This window comes from Candoia aspera, chromosome 2, assembly GCF_035149785.1.
Source record: "Candoia aspera isolate rCanAsp1 chromosome 2, rCanAsp1.hap2, whole genome shotgun sequence".
In the NCBI taxonomy this organism is placed as follows: domain Eukaryota; kingdom Metazoa; phylum Chordata; class Lepidosauria; order Squamata; family Boidae; genus Candoia; species Candoia aspera.
The window spans coordinates 151953674-151978537 of NC_086154.1; the positions used below are offsets into that span (position 1 = coordinate 151953674).

General features: G+C 41.9%; 1 protein-coding gene across 1 annotated transcript in view; it reads left to right on the plus strand.

Moving 5' to 3' along the window:
- Positions 1-24864, plus strand: part of LOC134490942 (3',5'-cyclic-AMP phosphodiesterase 4B-like) — a 186956-nt gene that overhangs the window by 58440 nt on the left and 103652 nt on the right. Inside the window, exon 2 of the mRNA XM_063294329.1 lies at positions 2847-3022. Within this exon, the coding sequence (XP_063150399.1) occupies positions 2981-3022 (42 nt within the window). The 5' untranslated portion in view covers positions 2847-2980. The remainder of the gene's footprint in view (positions 1-2846; positions 3023-24864) is intronic.

The following is a 24864-nucleotide window of genomic DNA, read 5'->3' on the forward strand; positions in this document are numbered from 1 at the left end:
AACCCGCAGTGCCACCGCGTCCCATGTTAGGGTTTAAAAAATGTGTTCATTTGGATGGTTTTAAGTATTTGATTTAAGGTTCCTGTTTTGAATTGTCTTTGTTTTTTGGGTTTATTAAGATTAAGATTATTAAAACTGTTGTATTCTCAAGTATAATAGCAGACAATCTATGTGCTTTTTAATTTGATTCTTATTTTAGTAGACAGAAATGTATAGAATAGTGGTAGGAAGGAAATAATTAAATATGTGTTATCTTTTGGAGGGGAGAAAGATGTTTAGGAGGTTTATATGATTTTTTAAAATTTTAATATAAGGGTGTCATGTTCACTGTTTCAATGTGCACTGTACATCGTAACGTTTCACATGCCATGGTGCTGATGTGCGTTTCTGTTGGGAGGGAGCTGCTGTGAAACCTTGTGCCAAGCTCTGTATCTATGTTCATTTCAATGGAATGTGTTTGGGTTATGTGCTCTGCTCAAGGACTTTTCCCACAGACCAGCAGAGGCCGTTAGGAGCACCTGGGATTGTGAGCCTGGGAAGATTCTACGGGGGGAGGGATCTCATTTGTACCGAGGGTTTTTTAGTTTGCATTTGGCGCGCTTTTTCCATTCTCAGCTTTCTTTGTGATCCTGCATACTATTCTTTAATAAATCAGATATCTTTATGAACCTGTTCATGAGTCTGATGGTGTTTTAGGATAGGCAATCATTACAAAGGGGGAGGAATAACTGTACTTCGTGATTTTTGTTATGTGCCAAAGTGGAATGATTTATAGAAATAATGTGGTTTTGGTTTAATATAGAGTAAGAGATTGATTATGGAAATGTTTGTATATCCTTGCTGTTTAATGTTGGAAGTCACATCTTTTTGTAAATTTGAAAATATTTTCTCTTGTGTTTTTGCACCTCTTTAGTTCTTTTTTCCTTCTTTGTAGGTTTTTTGTTTTTTGTAGTTTTTACTCTTCTCTTGAAACTTAAAAAAAATTATTTTAAAAAATGAAGAATTGCACCTGGAAGCAAAGTGGCAGCTGATGCACCTTGTGCAGCAGAGGTGTGACGGGGGCCATCCTAGAGGCAGGCATAACTGTCTGTGCAGCCAGTTGGAGCTTCCAGATGCTCTTCAAGGGCAGCCCCATGTAGAGCATGTTACAGTAATCCATTCTGGAGGTGACTAGAGCATGAGTGACAGTGAGTAAAGCCTCGTGGTCCAGGGAGCGACACACACATACACAAGAAAAGAGAGAGAAAGTAGTGACTTCAACTCCAATCAGTGGCTATTTTGTGTGTGTGTTTTTTTAAGGAAGTATCAACTGACTATTATTCAATTCATTCCTGCCTTTCTTCTCTAGTCAGTTCTTAGGGTGACTAACTGGATGAAGAACTAAACACAAACATCAAAAGTTAAATATATAAATTATGGTAGCCCTCTAGGCCATCTGCAAGGATTGAAAATGAGGAGCCCTTTTCTTCAATAGTTTTGCTCCTTTCTGAGTGGGCAGCTCCAGGCCAGTAATGGGAAGAGAAGAGATTTACCAGTCAATTACTCCATTGTGGAGTGTTGCAGGTTTTTTCCTCTCTCCCCTGCTGTTTATGCTTGATGTGAAGCCACTGAGAGAGATCATCCATCTATGCTGAGGATACTCATATTTACATCTCCACCTCAGCCCAAGCTGGGCCAGTCGTTCAGTAGAAGTCCTAACTCAGCGTCTGGAGGCTGTAAGAATCAGGATGGGGAGAGAAAGGTTGAAATTGAATCCCAGCAAAATGGAGTTATTATCTGTCTAGAAACCATTTGTTTCTATAACTACTCCAGTAGTGATTCTGGATGGGAGTCACTGAAGGAGCAGGTCCATTATCCGGGAGTCCTTTTAGACTCACAGACAATGCTGAATAGTCCATGGTGGGGGAGAAGGACTTTGCCCAGATTTGGCTGGTGCACCAACTGCATTCTTTCCTAGAAAGGAGACCTTGGCAGTGATTCATACCCTTGTCACCTCCTGGTTAGATTATTACAAGAGCACCTTACCTGAATTGTCTTTGAAGGCTACTTGCAAGCTACCACTGGTCCCAAGCCTCTACTTGCATGTAGCACTTCCAGACTTTGCATTGGTTCCCAAATACAAACTTCAAGTACAATTCACAGTGTTGGTTTTGACCTGTAGAGCTCTATATGACTTGGCACCTTGGTACCTGCAGGTCCATGTGCTTGAATTGGATCCTGCCCATCCAGTGCATACATGTAACAAAGGGATGCTGACGTTTCTTCTCCTGCAAGAGATTTGGGAGAGAAATTTTTTTTTTTGTTCTTCTATAGTGCCACCTACCTATCAGATCAGCCTCTCACCAGAAATCCAGATGTCACTATTGCTCCTGACCTTTAGGAAGGCTGTAAAAGTGGACACTATTTGGAAGAGCTTTTGGCTAAGCTCTGGTCATAGAGATGCTTACCTCATATCTTAACATATGGGATTGAATCATTAGCTCAGTTGATGGTTTGGATGAATTTATTATGCTTTGTATTTGTTTTGATGTGATCTTGTTAGGATGACTATCTGTATTATTGATTACCACTACGTGTCTTTGTGGAGTGTGGCAGTATGAAAGGAAGGAACTTGGCTTAACTCTGTTGTGCTAGCATGTTCACATATCCTACCTATGATTTGGTTATCCTTGATTAAAAAACCAAAATATGAGTAGATTCACACTAGTTTAATGTGCCACCAGGATTTGTTGCTCTGCACGCATCCACAAGCTATCCCATGACGTTTGAGCTAAAGAAACCCAGAATATTAACAATAAAAGCCAGTTTTTGTTTTCTAAGTCTTCTGCTGCTCTTCTCCCTTGTAGGTCTCAGGAGGTGGCACTTCCTTCATTCAGTCCCCTGCCTGCTCAGGAGTTTTGCAGCTCTGATGGCTGCTAGCTGGTGAACTGGGAAATCTTCAAAAGGAAGGAATACTAAGTCCACCAAGCTGGAAGAGGACATGCAAAAGAGTCGCAGTGTCCTTGCTGTGACTACAGATGAGGTGAGCAGAGCATCTTTTATTGCTGGATCTCAAATGACTGCTTGCTACGTTACTTCCCTTTTGGGTAAAGTTTGCCGTGTTTGGGGAGGAAAAAAGCTCACCATTTTAATCTCGCTGACATATGATGCATCTTATTATCTGCTTAACTGTTCATTGTCACTCTATGAATTTGAAAAAAAGTCTGTTTTTTTAAAGGACAACAATTATGAAGATTGAGATTACGTGGTCTAGACTGTACAAAGCTAGTTAGCTTGCAGAGCAATCTTGTTAAAAGATTAACAAGATTAAGATGCAGCAAAGATGTTTTTCCCTTCAAAATGTTTCTTCAAGAGTGGAAGAAGAACAGTCTGGGTCAGCACTTGGAAGGATACAAAGGGCTTGCGTACAGCAAGCAAAAAAAAAAAAAGTCCAAAATGAGGGCATCTCCATTTGGGAATGATCGTTCACTTACATATTCACTTACAAATAAAAAATCCCAGTTCCATTTTAAAATGTTTAAACAGGATTCCTTTTGTTTTTCTACTTCAGAAATTTCCAGAGGGTTTTTTTTTTTGCCCACATTTATTTTTAAGTCAAGCATATAAGCAAATAAACTGATGTGAACAGGCCAGCTTTTTCTGAGAGGTGCCCTGGGAAAATGATTGGAGCAGCCACTTAAACAAATAGTCACTCTTATAAAATAATTTCCTGTAGTACTTTCAAACTTCCTTTCTGCTTGTCTTCTGATATAGGGGAGCATTTCAGATGATTAGCAATTTATAAAGAAGCTGCATATTTCTTGTCTGTCTTTCTGTAGGTGCATACACACACAAATCTTGTACAGCTAAACACTAAGCCTGGCCCACATACAGAGAGATTTTCCTATTTATTGCAAGGAGGAGGAAATGTGTATATGTGAGAGATTACAGGGACACAGTCATGGTGTTCCTAAAAACACACAAAGATGAGTATTTACATTCAGACACAAATGACAGAACTGCAGTAGAAAAACTTTGCAAGAGAAGAATTCTATTTTTATGTCTTAAAGGAATGAAACATTTTGCTTCCTATAAAACATAAACTTTGACTGTAAAGGAAATGAATTCTGGCTCCCTAAAGGATTTAATCTCCCCTCTCCTCCCTTCCTCCCACCAGTTTTTTACCAAAACATTTGGTGGAGCATTTAGTATTGTTCGTTCAAAAAGCCTTGAAAAAGAGAGAGAGAGAGAGAGATCTAAAGATCTGTGTCAAATAGCAAAACTTCAGTGAAGGTTGGATTAGGAACTATCATTTCAGCACTAGCACAACTGTCCAATTTTTGACTTGCGCTGTCTTGGCTGATCTTGAAAAAACTAAGCAGGACCTGATTAGTTCTTGGAAGAGAGATTATCAGGGAATCCCAGTGCTGTAGACTAGAAACAAAAACAAAAAACAGAAGACAGCAGTGGCAAACTGCTTCTGTATTTTACCCAAGAAAGCAATGTGGACATGTCCATGTACTCATCAGGAATCCAGCTTGCCTCAAGGGAAATACTTCCTGATTCTGCTGATTGGTATATTTGTGCATATAAGAAATTCTAAATCTGAATCTTTGGCTTGGATTTTCTCAGCGGAAACACGATCGAAACTCTGAACTGCAGTTTTTTGAATTTCAGATTTCATCCAACCACTTACATTGTTTATAGTTTCTTTTCCAGGTCATCAGGCAACAGTAAACCATTTTTTAAAATTAGAAGCAAAAAATGGAGATGATACAGCACTGCCCTCTACTGGAAGGCAGTCATAGAGAACATTAAATTTCAGAGCACACTGGACATACAGACGCTCTTGTCAATACTGAAATACTTTTTTCTTTCAAGAGCTAAGATTACTCCATAAACAGGCAACTGCCCATAGTGGCTGGCTAATGCAAAGTGCAAAACCATAATGTAGTTTGTTTGGTTTGGCTTAGCATGTTGGGTATGCATCACTGATTAATGATCAGTGAAACCATTGTCTTACATAAACAAAAATTTACAAGTTATTCTGCAAATTTAGCCAGTGGTGGTTTACTAAGTCAGCCATGGTTAAATAAACTATTATTTATGCCTGAATATTTAAATTAAACACCGAATCATGCTGGGTCGCACAGCAATGATGAGTATGAATCAAATTTGGAAAAGCAAGGATGTCAGTTTGATGACTATGTGTAGACTAGTCCGCACTATTGTGTTCCCCATAACCACATATGGCTGTGAAAGTTGGACGATAAAAAGTTGGATGGAAGGAAAATTGATTCTTTTGAATAATGGCGTTGGAGGAGGCTCTTGCACATCCCTTGGACTGTGAAGATAACAATGAAGTGTTGAAGCGCATAAAACCAGTCATGTCATGAGATCAACATCGTTGGAGAAAGATGTTATGCTTGGAACGGTCAGTGGCAAAAGACAAGGATGCCAAAGAACGCGTTGGTTGGATGTAATCAAAGCAGACACAGGCCAAAATATAAAGCAACTTAAAGAAGCTGTACAAGATCGGAAATCATGGGGAGAGCTGGCTTATGGAATTGCCAAGGGTCAGATACGACTGAATGGATACATTTATTAGATTTATTTATTTATGTATTAAGTTTAGATCCCACCACAATTATATACAGACTCTCAGAGGCTCACAATAAGAAAGAACATAATATATATATATATATATATATATAAAGAAAATACATTAAAAAGCAAACATTCCTCTTGTCATGTCCCCCAGATCCTTTGGAAAAGCTCTGTTTTCATCTTTTTCCAGAAACTGGTAACACTGGGGACAATCATACTATACTACTATAGCAGGGTGGTTGCTCCACTACAGAAAAACATTTAGATCATTTATGCAGCTAGCACATCATTGTTATCATTAACTGCTACCTGCTTCCAGGGTTTTTCAAGCTCTACTGAGAGTATTAAGAACTGAAGCTAGGATGCAAAACATGTGTCTAGCCCTTGAACCAAATAAACATAAGATGTTTTTTGTATATATGTATGTATATATGTGGAGGGAGAGAGAATGAATTTGCGTTTAGTAATGGCCCAGAGATGGGGACTTTTCCATTCTGAGAAAGAATTATAGAAATCTTCCCCAGGGATGCCTGGTTAATACAGTTATTCTTTTGATGTCAGATGGAAACATTCCTTTTCTCCCATTTTTTGGGAGATTGAACTTTAAGATTAATAATGGAAATACTCAGGTATAAAACCAGCATAAAAAAACCAGTGGAGACCAAGGACAGCACAATAGTGTGACATCAAAATTCATAACAACTACACTAAAATTCTAAAACTTCAGTGATTCCTAGATAGTTGGGGGGCGGGTTGTCTTCACCTAGTTTCAGAAAGAATATGATGCAGATGCCTCTGGATCTGTCCTGTCTGCCTGTTGTGTTCTGGGCACAATTGAAGGCATTGGGCCTAACCTTCAAACAGAACCCTAATTAGCTGAGAGCTGGACTAAGAGATGGCTTCTCTCTCACTATGATTGATTGATGATTGATTGATTGATAGATAGATTGGTATGTAGGAAAAGCACTTTGAAAGGTATTTCCACTTTCAGAAGCCCATGAAGAAGAAGGCCTTGTTCCCCATGTCTAAGGCTGAAAACACAACCCACTGGGAACTGCAGTGTCTGCTACATTTGCCTGTTTAGGAGAGGCATTGCCCTCACCTTTTCAAACAGGCCTTTTGAATTGTTTTTACAATGTTTGAATATTTTGGTATGTATAATTTATGTTAAGGTATTTTACTTATATTAATTCCCTTGATCGTCCTGTATGAGGGAAAGGTGTGGTATAAATTAAATGGATACTAACAGCCATGGCTAAATTAACTGTCCTAGCAACCAAATTTATTGTTAGAAGCATTTTTTAGAAATATTAAAGCAGCAATGTGAGCCAAACTGATCTGAGAGATGCCCTCAAATATTGACCCGCTGGCACTAGTTCTTTAAGCATGCGAGGATTTACATCCCAATACCACCCCATCTTTGACTGCAAGTTGCTGTTAGGGCATTCAGATATCCTTGGTAATTTTAGCTCCTGCAGAAATAAGTAGAATGAGTCTACTAATACAGTTAATTCGCCAAATTCACACATCACTAAGCCATAATATTGCATAACCATGATTTTGTTTGGCTTAACACAAAGTTGGAACTCAGACATTGCCTGAATCTTCTTTGAGCTGTTCCTGTTTTCTAGCTATGCCTTGTTTCATCTGGAACATGCTCCTGTCCATCTCCCTTGTGGTCCATTTGCCTGTCCAAGGAGAATCTATTACGGATGGGGTGCACCAGTTTCCTCCAAGGCTGCTGGTATTATCACCTCCTGAAGTGAGGCTTTCACAGCTTCCCAGATCCAGTGCGTCACACCACCCCCTGCCCCATGTAGGAACCAGCAGGGGCATGTAATAAGCCTACAAGTAGCAAGAGACAGGCTAGAGAGCACCCTATCCGCTTCCTCAACATCTGCAGGCCAAAAGGAGTCCTAGATAACTGCCAAGTGATGCTTCATTCACTACACTGGACTCTGCCCAGGAAGAGTCAACACTCGGCAAATCTGAGTGACCTCACTGGCAAAATGCTGTGCAAAACAGTCACGCTTCCCAGGCAGGAAGTCTTCCAAGTCATTCTTCCCTGAGAGGGAGTTCACTGTCCTAAGCAAAACAATAATATGGGAGTAATGATATCTCCCCTTCCTTAGTGTCATGGTACAGCCTTGAATTTGAGCTTGTACCCGTGGGCAGTCAGGGTCACTTTGGTGCTCTAGGCATCTTTTCTGATATGTCATCACCCACAGTACTTCAGTAAATCACGGCATAGTGTACAGAAAGAGGCCACACAGGGTCAGTCAGAGCCTGAGTTGTTGCCAGAGGCTAACCAGGCAATCAACAGAACTGCCCGCCAAATTGTTGGGCAACTTCCCAAGTGCCCCCCCAGACACCTTCCAGATCTATCAGTACCTGGGACAGACCCTTGTAATGGATCTCTCAGCCCTGCATGTGTCCGGGGGGCAGTTAGTTGCACCAGGAAGTGATCTGATCATAGCTCTGGGCTACATGCAATGTCCTCCATATTCAGATTACTGCACAACTTGTCATGTTTACTGATTCTATGTAGTTTATACATCGTAACGTTTCACATGCCATGGTGCTGACGTGCGTTTCTGTTTGGGAGGGAGCTGCTGTGAGATTTTGTACCAAGCTCTGTATGTGAAATCAGTCCAATGGAATGTGTTTGGGTTATATTCTCTGCTCAAGGACTTTTCCCGCAGACCATCAGAAACCGTTAGGAGCACCTGGGATTGTGGACTTGAGAAGGTTCTACGGGGGGAGGGATTTCATTTGCACCGAGGGATTTGAATTTGGCGCGCTTTCATCATTCTCAGCTCCCTCTGTGATCCTGCATATTGTTGTTTAATAAATCAGATATCTTTGAATTCCTACTTATGAGTCTGATGGTGTTTTAGAATAGGCAACCATTACACAACTGCTCTGATACAAAAACACAGTTTAATGCATCATTGAGTCCAATATGATTCAGGCCTGAGATTATTTGGGAGAAGCCCATGGTCACCAAGGAGGCCATGACCTGGCTTTCTCTGACCCAGCCCCCAAGTACTAGAGATTGACACAGCACCAAATTTGAGGGGATTCTAGCATCTGCCTGGAGACCAGATCAAGGGTCCAGGGAGGGTTCCAACTGGGCAGCAAGGTGGCTGGTACACCAGAAGGATACCCAACTTTTATCTACAGCTCAACTTGACATGAAAACCCAGACATTCTGCTGCATTTGGAGCAGGGCCCTGGTCACAAGTAGATGTTCCCAGAAGACAGTGCCACCTCCCCTCCCCAGTATTGGAGTTGTGGCTGCTGCAGAACCAAAACCTGGAAGTACAGATCTCTGAGAGGGCGATGTTGCTGAGCTCACCAAACCATGTCTCAATAATACATGCCAGATCCATCTGCTCATCCCAATGAGATCATGCATGAAGGTGGTCTTACTGAAAAATAGACGTAGCTTTTACCAGCTAAAATTTAATTTTAAATAATATTTAAATTTATATTATAAATTTATAATAAGTTAAGAAAAAAAGAGTAACATCAAAATTGAGCCTAAGCTCCAGTCACTGATGATCCAGCCACCGAGACCAGAATGGGTCAGAAGTGGAGATTGACATCACCATCTCTCTCTTGGCTTGTTGCAATGGATCACCCCCTGGACTGTGGTCTCATACTAACCACAACAAATGGCCCATAGTCACACACACTCCTGCCATAACCCACTACATACCACTCATCCTTTGTCCAGAGCAATACATCTGCTAGGGCAGCTTCCCCACAATCACCTGTGCCAATAGATAGCAGATGGGGAGCAGCCTACATTGTCTTGCTAGTAGCTCTCTGGGGAGGGGGAATGATCACACCCTGTTATCAGCTGCTAATTCTATTAAGCCAAGGTGGGAGAGCATTAATAAGGTATTAATAGCCTTCCCCCATGGGATGTCAGGGCAGAATCGGTATTCTTCCCATCAGGAGATAAGAAGGCCCTCTTGATAGTTTAAAAAGGGCTTTCTGGGGGACCTCAGTAATAATGCTCATTAATTTCCTATGCCTCTTTATGTGTCTCCAGCTTATATAATTGTATTACATTTATTCCCTGTAGAGACAAGAGCTGGTCAAGGTAGCATCTTTCACTCTATCAGCTTGCTAATGAAAGGGGGGAGAAGGGAGAGAAAATGAACCGATAGCTTCAAGTTAAAGATAAGACTATGTATTCTCTCCAGCATTGGAGGCAATAGGCCTCTCAATATCAGTGGCTTGGAAATGAGAATGACAGGGTTTGATCATATGATGCTTGTGAGTATTTAAAGGCAGGTAGTTGACCTCTTTGGGAACAAATAAAAAAGTAGATGGGCCTTGAGTCAGATCAAGCAAGGAGTTTCTTTACAGCCTTATTACAATGTTTGGAATGTTCATTCAGCCCATAAAACTTGTATAAATGAGCAAACGATTGAACTAGAAATTAACAGTAATGTTGGATTTTGCACATATTTTGTTGTTGTTTATTTGTTCAGTCGCTTCCGACTCTTCGTGACTTCGTGGACCAGCCCACGCCAGAGCTTCCTGTTAGTCATCAACACCCCCAGCTCCCCCAGGGACGAGTCCATCACCTCTAGAATATCATCCATCCACCTTGCCCTTGGTTGGCCCCTCTTCCTTTTGCCCTCCACTCTCCCCAGCATCAGCATCTTCTCCAGGGTGTCCTGTCTTCTCATTATGTGGCCAAAGTATTTCAGTTTTGCCTTTAATATCATTCCCTCAAGTGAGCAGTCTGGCTTGATTTCCTGGAGGATGGACTGGTTTGATCTTCTTGCAGTCCAAGGCACTCTCAGAATTTTCCTCCAACACCACAGTTCAAAAGCATCGATCTTCCTTCTCTCAGCCTTCCTTATGGTCCAGCTCTCGCAGCCATATGTTACTATGGGGAACACCATTGCTTTAACTATGCAGACCTTTGTTGTCAGTGTGATGTCTCTGCTCTTAGCTATTTTATTGAGATTTGTCATTGCTCTTCTCCCAAGGGTTAAACGTCTTCTGATTTCCTGACTGCAGTCAGCATCTGCAGTAATCTTCGCACCTAGAAATACAAAGTCTGTCACTGTTTCTACATTTTCTCCCTCTATTTGCCAGTTATCAATCAAGCTGGTTCCCATAATCTTGGTTTTTTTGAGGTTTAGCTGCAAACCAGCTTTTGCACTTTCTTCTTTCACCTTCATCATAAGGCTCCTCAGTTCCTCTTCGCTTTCAGCCATCAAAGTGGTATCATCTGCATATCTGAGATTGTTAATGTTTCTTCCAGCGATTTTAACTCCAGCCTTGGATTCCTCAAGCCCAGCATGTCGCATGATGTGTTCTGTGTACAAGTTGAATAGGTAGGGTGAGAGTATACAGCCCTGCCGTACTCCTTTCCCAATCTTAAACCAGTCCGTTGTTCCGTGGTCTGTTCTTACTGTTGCTACTTGGTCGTTATACAGATTCCTCAGGAGGCAGACAAGATGACTTGGTATTCCCATACCGCTAAGAACTTGCCACAATTTGTTATGGTCCACACAGTCAAAGTCTTTAGAATAGTCAATAAAACAGAAATAGAGTTTTTCTGAAACTCCCTGGCTTTTTCCATTATCCAGCGGATATTGGCAATTTGGTCCCTAGTTCCTCTGCCTTTTCTAAACCCAGCTTGTACATCTGGCAATTCTTGCTCCATGAATTGCTGAAGTCTACCTTGCAGGATCTTGAGCATTACCTTACTGGCATGTGAAATGAGTGCCCCTGTTCGATAGTTTGAACATTCTTTAGTGTTTCCCTTTTTTGGTATGGGGATATAAGTTGATTTTTTCCACTCTGATGGCCATTCTTGTGTTTTCCAAATTTGCTGGCATATAGCATGCATTACCTTGACAGCATCATCTTGCAAGATTTTGAACAGTTCAGCTGGGATGCCGTCGTCTCCTGCTGCCTTGTTATTAGCAATGCTTCTTAAGGCCCATTCAACCTCACTCTTCAGGATGTCTGGCTCTAGCTCACTGACCACACCGTCAAAGCTATCCCCGATATTGTTATCCTTCCTATACAGGTCTTCCGTATATTCTTGCCACCTTTTCTTGATCTCTTCTTCTATTAGGTCCTTGCCAACTTTGTTTTTGATCATACCCTCTTTTGCCTGGAATTTACCTCCGATGTTTCTAATTTTCTGGAAGAGGTCTTTTGTCCTTCCTATTCTATTGTCTTCTCCCACTGTTTAAGACAATAAGACAGCAATGCTGGAGATAAATCCTACAGTAGGGCCTAAATGTAAGGTGACGTGTATAGCCTAGCGCTATAAAGTAGCATTCCCCACCCCCCAAGAAGATAACCCTGAATTTAAGATGTCTCCCTGCAAGCTAAAGTAGATAGAAAAAAAGGACAAACATCCTTATAATGTCCATCTTCCCTGCTTCAGCTAACTCTGAATTTTCCTTTTCCCAGTATACTGTATATGTTCATGTGACATACATATATGTAGCCAGTTCAGCTTAGTGGTTAAGGTGCTGGACTAGGAAGAAGGAAAGTTGAGTTCTGGACCAGCCTTGGGCAGGGAAGCCAGCTGGGTGACCTTGGGCCAGTGGGCCACTCATCGCCTCTCAGCCCTAAGAAGAAGAAAGCAATGGCAAACCACTTCTAAAAATACTGCCTAGAAAGCTGCACTGGCTTGTCCAGGCAGTCACCAGGAGTCAGGCCTGACTCAAAGGCCAGTGTGTGTGTGTGTGTGTGTATGTTTATGCGTATGTGTATGCATATCTGTATATATCCTGCCAGAAGCTGCACTCTAGAAGATAGCAAAGCCGGAACAACCAAAAGAATAAGCAATAACTGTTGATTGAAATCAAATGCCTATAGTAAGAGCTGCCTCATTTGTTTTATAAATCAATTTATACATTGGTCCTACTCCTACCAATAATGCCGTTTCTCTCACATAAATTCCCCTTCTTCCTTCCAGTAGGAACAGCAGAAAAAGAAGAATAAAGGAACAGCATGGAGAGGGAAAGAGTAGCTGCACAGGAAGGGAGGGACAGATGGAGATGATTCATTTCCTGACTAGGTAACATCATCAGTGCACTGATGATGCTACCTACTCAGGTAATGAAATGTCTGCAAGCAAACAACCAAGCTCAGATAGCACCAAGAACTCCACAGATATTCTCTTCTACAGATATTCTCTTCTATTGGATGGAGATGAGGCAAGAGGAAGAAGTAAATAAATGAATTAGGAAGCAAGGTTAATCTTCAAAAACACACTTGGTTTTCTGTCATAGTATCTATAGCCATTTGTACTCCTGTCCATTGCTTTGTTTGCAACAGCTTCTGTTTTTGTCAGGTAAGGTAGAAGGATCCCTCTCAATCAGAAGTAAACAGAGAATAACTTTGACATATTCTTTTGGATCTTTTCTCTGATCATCATGTTTATCCATGCTAAAAAAAATTAAAAATGAATGAATGCAGAGCTCCAGATGGTAGAAGTGGGTTAATCAGTTACAAGTTAGAAGGCGATTCAAAATCCCTCAGGGAAATATATTTACTTAGCAAATTTTCTACCATTTGCCGCAGCGTATAGACCACAGGGGCTAATTCAACTCAGGTTACAGTTACGGTACTTCTAGTGGGTTAAAATAAAGTCTCCATCAAGTTGAGGATAATTTCTGGTGCCATACAACATCAAGTCAACAGGTAGACTTAGACAACATCATGTAGGATGTTGGTAGCATTATGGTACTAGTTTGCCAATGACTTCTGATGATAGGTTTTGTTTTTTTTAATTTCTCATTCTAGCCTACAGTTCTGGTGTTCCCTAGAATTTCCTCATCCAAGCCCCAACCAGGCCCCACTGTGCTTAGCATCTTGGTCCAGGGAAAGTTGCCCAGGGGCTTTCATCTCTTGAGACTCTAATGGATTACTTTTAATTAGTCACATAAGAATACAAAAAAGAAGAAGAAGGAACATTTGTTATATTTTGTAAATGCCAACATAAAAGGTTTCCTGGTCTTACATTTAATTGTAGCCATAAGCTGTCATGTGACAAATTTATAAAAGCGAGATGTAGATTTTACCTCACAATTGAATTCTGTGCTACGACTTGCGTCTTTGAAATTGTGAATCATAAAGGAAATAGATTAAATTCTTGCATATATTGTTGGAGTTGGTTTAATCCAGTGTTTCAGATCCTTTTAATTTTTGTGCCTTTCCCTCAAAAAGCTAAGGGCAGCAGACCTGGTCCTCCGAAATCCATTTTACCCACATAACAAGCTTATCAAATAGCTTGGAATGATGGATAGTGGTAACAGTCCCCAAATAATCCAGTAAGTGTTATGACTGAACAGTAATTGAATTTTGGGCTCCTTGGTTCTAACCTGACTTCATATTCTCACCCCTTGTTTTTAGAAACATATATCAAGGGAGATTATGTAGCAAAAAGCAGGTTCATAATTCCTCTTTTTGACCCCTGGATAACTCCAGACTGTTGCTGCCATATGTTCAGCGTCTGAGGTAAGCAAGGAGGATGCCTTTGGCAAGGAAAAATGAAAGTAGGAAAGAGGAATTGCCTTAATTTTCCTCTGCCATCTTTTGTCCAGCCTATCTTGTTAGTGATGTTGAAGCTAAGTTGGGGGAAAGGCAGAGAGAGAAGTCAAATACTGTATTAAGCCAAGGTTTTTTAAGGTTTATTGAGTAAACTACAACTGGTTTGGTTTACACAGTATCTAAGCAAAATGCAAACCATGCAATCATGGCTTAGTGTGCTGCATGAGCCAGGTCATAAGGGTGGTGGTGGAAGTGAGATCCCCTTACCCATGTGCCCTATTTAGATGCAAAAATTAGGCGCTCCACCACGACCCTCCTTGCTTTTCAATGCAGCTATTTCTTGAGTCCTCCAAATTAAGCAGGTCTCCTCTTTCAGGACAGATGCTGCCCACACAGGTCTGGGTATTTTTACCTCTCCTGGCTGTTTTCCCAGCATTGCTTTCTTTCTCTCTCCATTTACAGCATTCTGTAAATGGTCTAGTTTGGTGGTTGAGGTTGGTTTGTTTACCCTCAGAACTTATACTTGATACTTTTTCTGTCTTGCTGCTAAGCTTCCTGCTGACTGTCCACACACCTAGGCATCACTCACAAATTGTTACTTGGCTTTTTCCGGCAGCATTTTCCCCATCCTCTCATCATGGCTATTGTTAACATCTTCATGGTTTTGCTTTGGAGCAGCAGAGGGCAGTGCTTGCCACCTTTGTCCTCTTGCTAGCTTGCTGCACTGTATCCCCTGTTTAATGAGTTAACTTTTCATTTAAATTTGCCTCTCCAGGTTCCTGTACCATTTAATTACATTTTCTAATTAAAAAAAAAATCAAGTTTCAAAATTAAAGTCAGGCTTGAGAGTACAGTGATAATTGTTCTTTTGAAAAAGGCTTCTGGGGGTAAGAACAGAAGAACAGCTTTGAGACCTGCTGCCCTAAAGGTTTTGCTTTGGAATCGACCTCACTTTCTGATGTCTTTTGAACTGCTGGAGGCATATTTCACTGGAAAGCTTTCTTAAATCATCTCTGTTGAAATAAACTAGTGTTAAATGATGAAAGCATGGGAATATCCTTGTACAGTTCTTGGCTATCTCAATGAAACCTGTGCATTGTATTCATTGTTGAATAATGTACGGTATATGTGGGGGTTGTTTTTGGATTTTTCACCTAATGTACCATCATATCTTCTTTAACCTGGAACTTGGAACCTAGAATTGCAAAATATTTTCCCCACTTTCAGCCTTGGAGGTATGTTCCTTCCAACTATAGGAAGGCAGGCAGGCAGGCAGGCTGGCTGGCTGGCTGGCTTAATGTGATATTGCCTCCTCCCAGTTTTTAAACTCATTCAAATATTTGATGGTTTTTAAGAACTTCGTGGCATTTACTTTCAAGGGTTTTTAAAATCTTTGTATTTGTTCACCATAAGTCTGTATTACCTATTTAGATCTCGTTATTGTCTTACACATTTATTAAACAATTATTGAGAGGGGAATCAGTTTTTAAAAATAACTTTATATTTGGATTTTAAAGTGAGTAACATAGGGAATGTTTTTGGATAGGATGCACAATCTTGTAATTGTCCTTAATCTTGTTCCTTCAAGATGTTGCACAGTTCTCCTGATCACCTGAAGCCAGCACTGGACCCATAGTCCAGTATATCTTGAGGGCATTAAATTGGGGAAGAGAAAAGGATTTGTCTTCATCTTTAGGCATGTTTATGTTCTTTTAAGTAATTGTACATACAGAAGTCAGCTACAAATGAAGGACAAACTCAGAATATGTGTGTTGGCCCCACTTAGGTAGACCAGACCATGAAATTAACTCCACCGGAAGACTAGAATTACTTTTATTGAGATTGCCTTTAATAACAGAATCTTGCAAGTCTGATTGTGTTGTCCCTCCTTCTCGTCCTCCTTATAGTTCAGTGAATCAGGGAGGGGCCTGAGCCATTTCTGAATGTCTTTCATCTTCTTTTGCCTAGATAACCATCTATGCTGTCTTTCTTAGTCTCTACAGAACGTAAATGGACTGAGATTTTGGTGGATTCTTCTCTCAGAATTAAAGTTAAAAGAGAGCAGGAATGCACTAATATTAATTTGGTAGCATTTCTTCTATTTACAGTTGTACTAAAATAGGGTAATATTTACCAGCCTTGTGGCCTCCAGTTGGGTTAGGGCTACTGTTCCTGTAACTTTCCTTGTCTGCACTAGATGGAAATGGTATGAATTATAACACCAGCTCTTCTGAAGAATACTAGGCATGGGAATACTGAAGTTAGCTGGACGGGCATTTTGAAGTTAACTTGTCCCACTTGCAGTTGTCTAATTTAGGGAATGGGTTCTGATTAGTGTCGGATGTCAGAATATTCCAGCCTCAGATTACCACTTCAGTAAAATCAAGATCTTTAACAAATGGTACTCATGACACATCTCCTGCCACAGTAGAAAGTATGGCAAACATTTTTCAGCCTAGATACAGCTCCCCACATTCTTAACAGCACCTCTGCTCTGCCATCTTGAGTTTCTGTTTGCTTTGGATCAAACGGCAAGACTTTGTCAAATATTAAAGCTATGACAGGTGCAATGGCTTTGGATTTGTTCCCATTGTCAAGGTGTGTTTAAACAGTCTTTCCTGAGACTGAATGCCTAACATTACTGTTTAGTGAGGGACTCACTTCCGTCCAACAGTCTCCGGATTTACTACTAGTATAGGGATCTCCCCAGTGTAGGATCTGAGCTGGGGGTTCAACTGGAAGCAAATTCATTGTACATCAGACATCACACGGCAATTTTTTTGAGAGGCGTGACCTTTGATTATATAGATTCTGATGAAGTAAAGTTAGATCATGGAGTTTCTTCTTAATCTTTCATAGTTAACAAACATGCTGGATTTCAGCTTCCATAATTGTTGCACATACTAGATGATTATTCACACTCCTCACTGTGAGGAGTACATTTTCTTGTACATTTCCTTACTATTTATACTGGATTCTAGATGTTATAATATGCTAAATCTTTCTGTCTCCACTTGGGAGGCACAACTATAATGAAAGAATGAAAGTTCAGAAGACAGGTTATGGAAGAAGAAGAGATGAGGACAGCTCTGATGCCTTTAAGAATGTTCCTTTTCTTACTCTGTGGAGAAGTAATGGGTCCTGTAGCCCTATGAGAAGTCTTGCATTAATGAGTAGTGTGAAGCAATTCATTGTTCACTTTAGAATAAGGCTCTGTCACATACTGTGGCTTGAAAAGATGTGAACACTGATGCGGTATTGGGAGAGATTGGCCAGCGAGTTTGAAAACGAGTTATGTTTGAATGTGAAACTTGTGTTTGGCAAGTTTAAGATAGGTACATCTGAATGAGTGACAGGAGAAGATGTGGAGAGGGACGTGGAATGCCATCAACTGTGCATGCTTGAGTGAATGGACAGGAATAAGTTGAGGAGAGGATTGTCTAGTCATCAAGGAAGTAGGCTGAGCAAAACCTCAAGTGTCAAATTATAACTCAAAATATGCATTATCATGGAAATCCCAATCCACAAAGATACATACATCTCATACATATCCTTCTACAATGAATTTTTCATGCATTAGGAGAAGCTATATTTAGAGGCTAGAGGCCAGATATTGTCCCTCGAGTATACTGTTCCAAGCACAGCTGAGGACCAATGCTTTGCAGAAATTCTTTCGGACTTTGTATAAATCCTTTAATGGTAGGGATTTCCTAAAAGTAATCAGAGTAACATTTTTGAGATGTTTTGTATTTATTTTTCCTTATTTCCTCTTTTATATAACAAAATAAATGCAGCTTGCTTAATTTATTATGGTTCTTTATTTTTGCCCTTTTGTCACCATTGTTTCTTTTTACTTAGTCTCTCCAATGGGGTATGCAGCTTCTAAGCCAAGGACTGCTTTTGATTGGCGTGCTGGGCTGTGCTCCAAAAAGCAGTTGGTGGGCTACTAAATAACTAAATTTGATTTCACTTACATTTAATGCATTTAATAATTTCACCCTTTTAACCTAGTTAAAAATTACAATTTGCTAATATCTCTTGAAAGAATCTGGGGGATTGCACCAAGTCTTTCCAGCGTTTGCACATGATCCTGGCAGCTGAAACTGCATACCTCTGCATCAGTAGAAAGCTCTCCATTTCTCTTCTAGCATGGTTACTTCTAGATCCTATAGCAGCCTTCCTCCATATTCGACTGAACACAAGCTAGAGCCATGATTAAGGCCTACTTTATGGTGATAAGAGCGGTGAAACGCCAGTATTTCTCCGCTCTTATTGCATCCGCAGAATGCCACCCTGTGGCCCTGTTTAAGATTACCCAATCCCTTCTGGGGAGAGGGGATTCAGAACATTTCCAGGGCCATGCTGAGGAATTTTCTGGGCATCTGCAGGATAAAATCACCCAGATCCGTTTCAGGTTGGACTCTGAGCGTCAGACAGAGTCTGAGGAGATACCAGGGAACGTACTTACCGTGTTATCTGGGAACAGTTTGGTCCTGTTGAACCTGAGGAAGTGGACAGGATCCTTTGGTTTGTAAATGCCACCACTTGCCAATTAGATCCATGTCCCTCCTGGCTGGTGAAAGCAGCCTGGGAGGTGACGTGGCTGGGTCCAGGCGATGGTGAATACATCCTTGAGAGAGGGGGTGTTCCCAGCAGCCTTTAAGGAAGTGCTGGTGCACCCACTCCTCAAGAAACCATCCCTGGACCCTACCATCCTGGACAATTCTTGCCCAGACTCCCACCTCCCCTTTTTGGGGAAGGTGGTTGAGAAAGTGGTAGTGTTACAGCTTCAGAGGATCCAGGATGAAATGGATTATCTAGACCCTTTTCAGTCAGGTTTCAGGCCAGGATATGGGACAGATATGGAATGGAAACGGCATTGGTCTCACTTATGGATGATCTCTGGCGGGAGCAGGATGGGGGCAGTGCATCCATCCTTGCTCTTCTTGACCTCTCAGCGGATTTCAATACCATCGACCATGGTATCCTTCTGGGTCAGCTCAGGGAGTTGGGGGTGGGCAGTGTAGTTCTGTGCTGGTTCACCTCCTTCCTCCAGGGCCAGTCCCAATTGGTGTTGATAGGGAGCGAGAGATCTAGCCCTCAGCCCCTCCTTTGTGGGGTTCCTCAGGGCTCTCTCCGTTCCTTTTTAGCATCTACGTGAAACCGCTGGGTGAGATCACCTGTCATCACAGGAGGAGGTATCATCAATATGCTGATGATACTCAATTATACATCTCCATCTTGGGTGAAGTGAGTGATGCTGTGACCGTCCACTCCAGGTGCCTGGAGGCTGTAGGGATCTGGATGGGGAACAACAGGCTTCAGCTGAACCCTGGTAAGACAGAGTGGCTGAGGGGTAATGGCTCTTCCATATCTGGGACTTCGTCATCTTTGGTTCTGGATGGGGTTGCACTGCCCCAGACAGACCTGGTGTGTAACTTGGGGGTCCTCCTGGACTCACGACTCCTGCTCGAAGAGCAGGTGGCAGTCATGGCCAGGAGGGCCTTTGCACAACTCCGTGTTGTGCGCCAGTTACGCCCTTTCCTGGAACGAGAGGCCCTTCGAACAGTCACTCATGCCCTGGTTATTTCCCATATAGACTACTGTAATGCGCTCTACATGGGGCTACCCCTGAAGAGTATCCAGAAGCTACCACTGGTCCAGAACACAGCTGTGCTGGTAATTCTAGGTGTCCCAAGGATGGCACACATAACACCTTTACTGCGCAAGCTGCACTGGGTTCCAGTCTGCTTCTGGGTCCAATTCAAGGTGTTGGTTATGACCTTTAAAGTCCTACATGGCACGGGGCCAGGCTACTTGAGGGACCTTCTCATCCCCATCACATCAACCTGTCCCACCCGGGCATGCAGAGACGGCATGTTACAGATCCCATCTGTTAAAGAGTTCCATCTGGTGGGGTCTCGGAAGCGTGCCTTCTCTGCAGCAGCCCTGCCCTCTGGAACATTCTCCCCCTGGAGTTAAGGTAGGCCCCCTCGCTTCTGGACTTCTGCAAAAAATTAAAAACCTGGCTTTGTCATCATGCCGGGGGCGGGAAAGAGAATAGTTCCTCTTGGGGATGGCTAGTTCTTTAGAATTGCCCTGTTTTGCTTGTGGACAGAGAGAGAACTTTAGCCATCTGGATTCTATTATATTTTAATATATTTATATTTTATTGCTTATTAATATTATTGTATAGTATTTATATTATATTGTGGTTAAGTGTTTTTATTGTGAACTGCCCAGAGTCCCTCCTTGCAGGGAAGATGGATGGTGATAAATTTGACAAACAAACAAACAAACAAATATTGGCCTTCTGAACCTGTTGCCCTTTAGCTAGGTGATACTAGCTGGGATTATGGGAACTGAAGTCTTATATTGTACATTGCTTTTCCTGTTTGGAATGAAGCCAATCAACTGGATGGACTTTGCCCTCCAAAAGTCTACTGTGTGTAAAATTATGATGATCTTGTGTGATGAAGGATCCATATCACAATCATCAGACCAATGACAGAGTTACTGTTTTTCCATTGGGGTTCTTTGGTGGCTCAAGTGATGTAGAATGTAGGGTGGAGAAGCACTATCCCTGAAGGAGTAGTTCTGTGACTTGGAGTCCTTCTGGACTCATGGCTGCTGCTGGAACAGCAGGTGGAAAACCATGGACAGGAGCATTTCCCCAGCTTCAGCTGGTGTACCAGTTGCAGCGCCACCTGGTGAGAGGACTTTGCTAAAGTGACTTGTGCCCTTGTCATCACTTGGTTAGACCACTGTGACATACTCTGCATGGAGCTGCCTTTCAGGTCTGTTGGAGCTTCAAAGTGCAGTGGCCCACTCAGCAGTGGGAATGTGATACGCCTGGGTTGTGGGCCATGCACTGGCTTCCCTTAGTTTTCTAGGTAGTGGTCTTAACCTATGAAGCCCGTTATGGGGCCTAGCTACCTCTGAATGGCCTCCTAATGGAAATTAGGTTAGCATCTATTTTAACCACTATACAGAAGCAGTTGAAAACAAAGCTCTAGAGGGCATTTAGAATTTGACACCAGGATTTGTGTTTGTTTTGTATGTTTTAGTGTTGTTTTATGCAATCCTGACCTTTTAATGGTGGTTGTATTTCAGTGAACCACCAGAGTTCTGCCATATTGCAGTGTGGTGTAAGTATAACAAATAAATAAATTTGTGGATCAGCTTGACCAAGGCACATCTACCTACATCATGGCAAACTCGCAGTTTTGGTACCCCTGTAATCTTACAACCTCATCCCTGTTTAACAGCCAAATCTATTTCTGGCTCCACTATGTTTTAAGAAAAACTTATCGAATCCTGTTTTCCAACAGAAATGCTGGTGCTCTACAGAGCTAAGGAGAGATTGATTTTCCATTGATGGAAATTTTTGCCTCGGCCCAATTCATGTCTTCTCTCTGTTCCCTGTAGCTTCTCACTAGTATTTCTCTACTGTTTTAAACCAAGTTAAAGCAGTTGAGGGAGATCACAAGCAAGTATGAGTCAGGTTGCACTTGACTTGCTCCTGTGCTGCCTCTATGTGGGTGGCCTTTGCTGAGCTACTGGTGCTAGATGGCTGATCCAGACACTGAGGCTTTCCTTCAACAGCCTTTGTGCTTGCAACAGCCCTAAGCTGTCAGAAGTAAAGTGCTGTACAAGTTGATCCAGGCAGGATCGAGGCTCTCTTGCCTAGTCTCACCTTCCCCCTCTTGCAAGGATGGATCTTCCTGGGCTTTTTCATGGGAGATGTGTCTCTGGCTCCTGATGCAGAGCCTGCACAACTAGCCCTTTGAGGGAGGCCAGACTCCACAAGGACTACTGTAACTGTAATTTGTTGTTGACCGGTATAATAACAGCATCTAGAAAGATCAGTAGAGAGTCTTTCTCCCACGTTTATGATGTGAATCAAGGCGGGGCATCCTTGAGTTTCTCCCTCACTCCCTCCTCTTTCAGAGCTAAGCTAGTGTTTATCTAACAGCTTTTTCAAGGCCATTTCTGTGCTTCTCTACAGCCTGAGAGCTGCCCCTCTTCTTATAGGATAATGCCTTGTGATAGGAGGCTACTGTTCTCTGGCTGCAGATTTTCTTTGGAACACATCCTCCATATGCTGGACTCTCTCAGCTTGGCCACTCTCAAGGAAAAGGAGGTTTCCTTCTCACTGGCACCACTTCTCAGGGTGTTGTTCTCTCTCTCTTCGGTGCCCACCAAATGCTTCCTTGGTGATTTGTACATCTAATTTTCTGAAATATTTCTTCTTCTAGGTTTCAGTCTTTCCAAATGATTCAAACTGGGCTACCTTCATCAGGCCTTATTCTGAAGACTTTGGAATATTTCAGTCCCTGTTTGCATCTTACTATGTTACCATAATCTCCTGGCAATCCCAGTCTTCTCCTTCTCACAAAGTTGACCCCAGCTTGTCTGCAGCCCACTAAGTCTTTTGGCATCATTTTGTGTACTGGAAGCCCCCACCCCACCCCCAAACCTCCAAAGGTTAATCTGACACTGTACTGCCCCAGTGTGTAAAACTGATACAGCTCTGGTGCCAAAACCATCTTTGAGATGAGTTCTGTTACAGATGTGACAAATTCTGTTTTGAACAATGTAGACAGGGAAACAAGCTAGGATATGCCTCAGAGATAAGACAGGGAAACAAGCTAGGATATGCCTCAGAGATAAGGGAGAAAAACTCTGCTATGATTCTGTGGAAAGTCTGTCCTTACTCTGGAGCACTTAAAGTGTTTTACATAATAATATGTATTCAGTACTTTAGGGAGAGTAGCTGTTATCATAATATGATGGAGGTAAAATAGCTGATTGTTATCCAGAGGCAAGATAGTATGCCTGTATCAGTATGAAATGCCTGAGACACACCTCCTGCTGACAGCTTGTCCAGTGAACCTGCTTACTCACTCAAAGATGGATTACTGCCAGATTGCACTCCCACTCTGCCGGGGCAAGCTGATAGCTGGCTTGTCCAGGCAGAATGGGAGCCCAATCTGACATTATTTATTTATTATTTATTTAATTTTTATCCTGCCTTTATTATTTTTATAAATAACTCAAGGCAGGGAACATACCTCATACTCCATCCTCCTCCTATTTTCCCCAGAACAACAGTCCTGTGAGGTGAATTGGGCTTACAGAGAATGACTGGCCCAAGGTCACTCAGCCAGCTTTCATGCCTAAGGGAGGATTAGAACTCACAGACTCCTGGTTTCTAGCCCAGCACCTTAACCACTAGACCAAACAGGACATTAGGTGTCCTGTCAATGGTGTGATAGTTATATTTATCAGAGAGAGGGTTACACAAATTCATTTATAATTATTTCAGCAGGTCATGGCACCACAAAGTTTACGAATGTGAAAGGAAGGAGCCTTAGTGACATTATGGTGGAATGTAGCAGCTGTACACTATCACACTTATCACCCAGACATACACACTATTCTTGTATCCTGATAAATTAGTTGGGAAAGAGAGAAGAGTTTTTACACTTTCACGCAGCAGTCCTCACAGGTGGGAGACTGTATATTAATATGAGCTAAACTGATTGGCGGGAGGAAAAAGGGGATGGCTGATGAACCATGTTGGACTTGTCAGCTTTGCTGCTGCTGAAGGTCCACTGTTTCCATGGTGGACCCAAGACTGCTGAAGTGTTCCATACTGGGCTGGGAGAAGACTGCTGAAGCATTCCAGAATGGCCCGAAGACCATGAAGAAGTAGAGGAATTAGGCCATTGTGGGGCCTAATGCAGAGGAGAGAGATCATCTGTCATAGGATCATGTTCTGGAGGAAGGTTTAAAATGTAGCATCCTGCCGGCCTGAGAAATTGCCAGCCAAGTATAATTAATGCCTTTGCTTAACTCTAAATGGGGGTGGGAGACAGGCAAATCTGTATACACAAATACAAGCTTAAGCAAAGCTCATGTCAAGTAGAGAAGTGTTAACCTAGAAATTATGGTGCAAGTAGCTATAAATCACTGCTGCATTCCTATTCCTTTATGGCTGAAGAAAATAAGGGAGGAGAGAAGAATTCCTGTTTGATTGCCTAACTGGAATGCTTCATAACTAGATTGAAAACAAAACTAAGAAACCTGCAATTACCTAAGGCAAAAATAAAGGGGAAAAATTCACTAGAGGCACTTTGTGTGCTGGTTGTCTGATCATTACTTGAGAACCTCAAAAGCCTTTGTGATGTGCATAGTAACTTTGTGTACCACTCTACCAAATGCTAATAGAAAAAGCACCAAACACCAGATAAAATGATTGGTGGATGGGGGAAGCACTGGTTGGTCAGCTGAAAGATTGTCTTATGTGGGGTTCTTCTCATTCTGAGGTGGCAGCAGTAAGGATGGTTGTGGGTGGGCTTGAAAATGATTCTGAGGATGTGAAGAGTGAATCCAATCAAGATGTTGATGGAGCCTATGCTTAGAGTCCAGCATTTTGGTGAATAAAGAAGAGAATCAAAATGGCACAGGATCATAATGAAGATGTGGTATAATTCACAGCAAACTTGGTCTGCATTAGACCCTTGAGATGAAAGTTTGCTAAGATCTTTTTCATTTCAGTTAACAGAGAATTTCTGTCATTGTTCCCATTTGCTTCAATGAGACTAACATGATAACGTTTCCAGTAGATTTTAGCCTGCAGATTTCAATCCGCCAAGCCCAAATCCACTTACTAGATGTAGTTCCATCCCTTCATTGCATCCACAGCCTTTTGCTATTGAAGGGAAATAG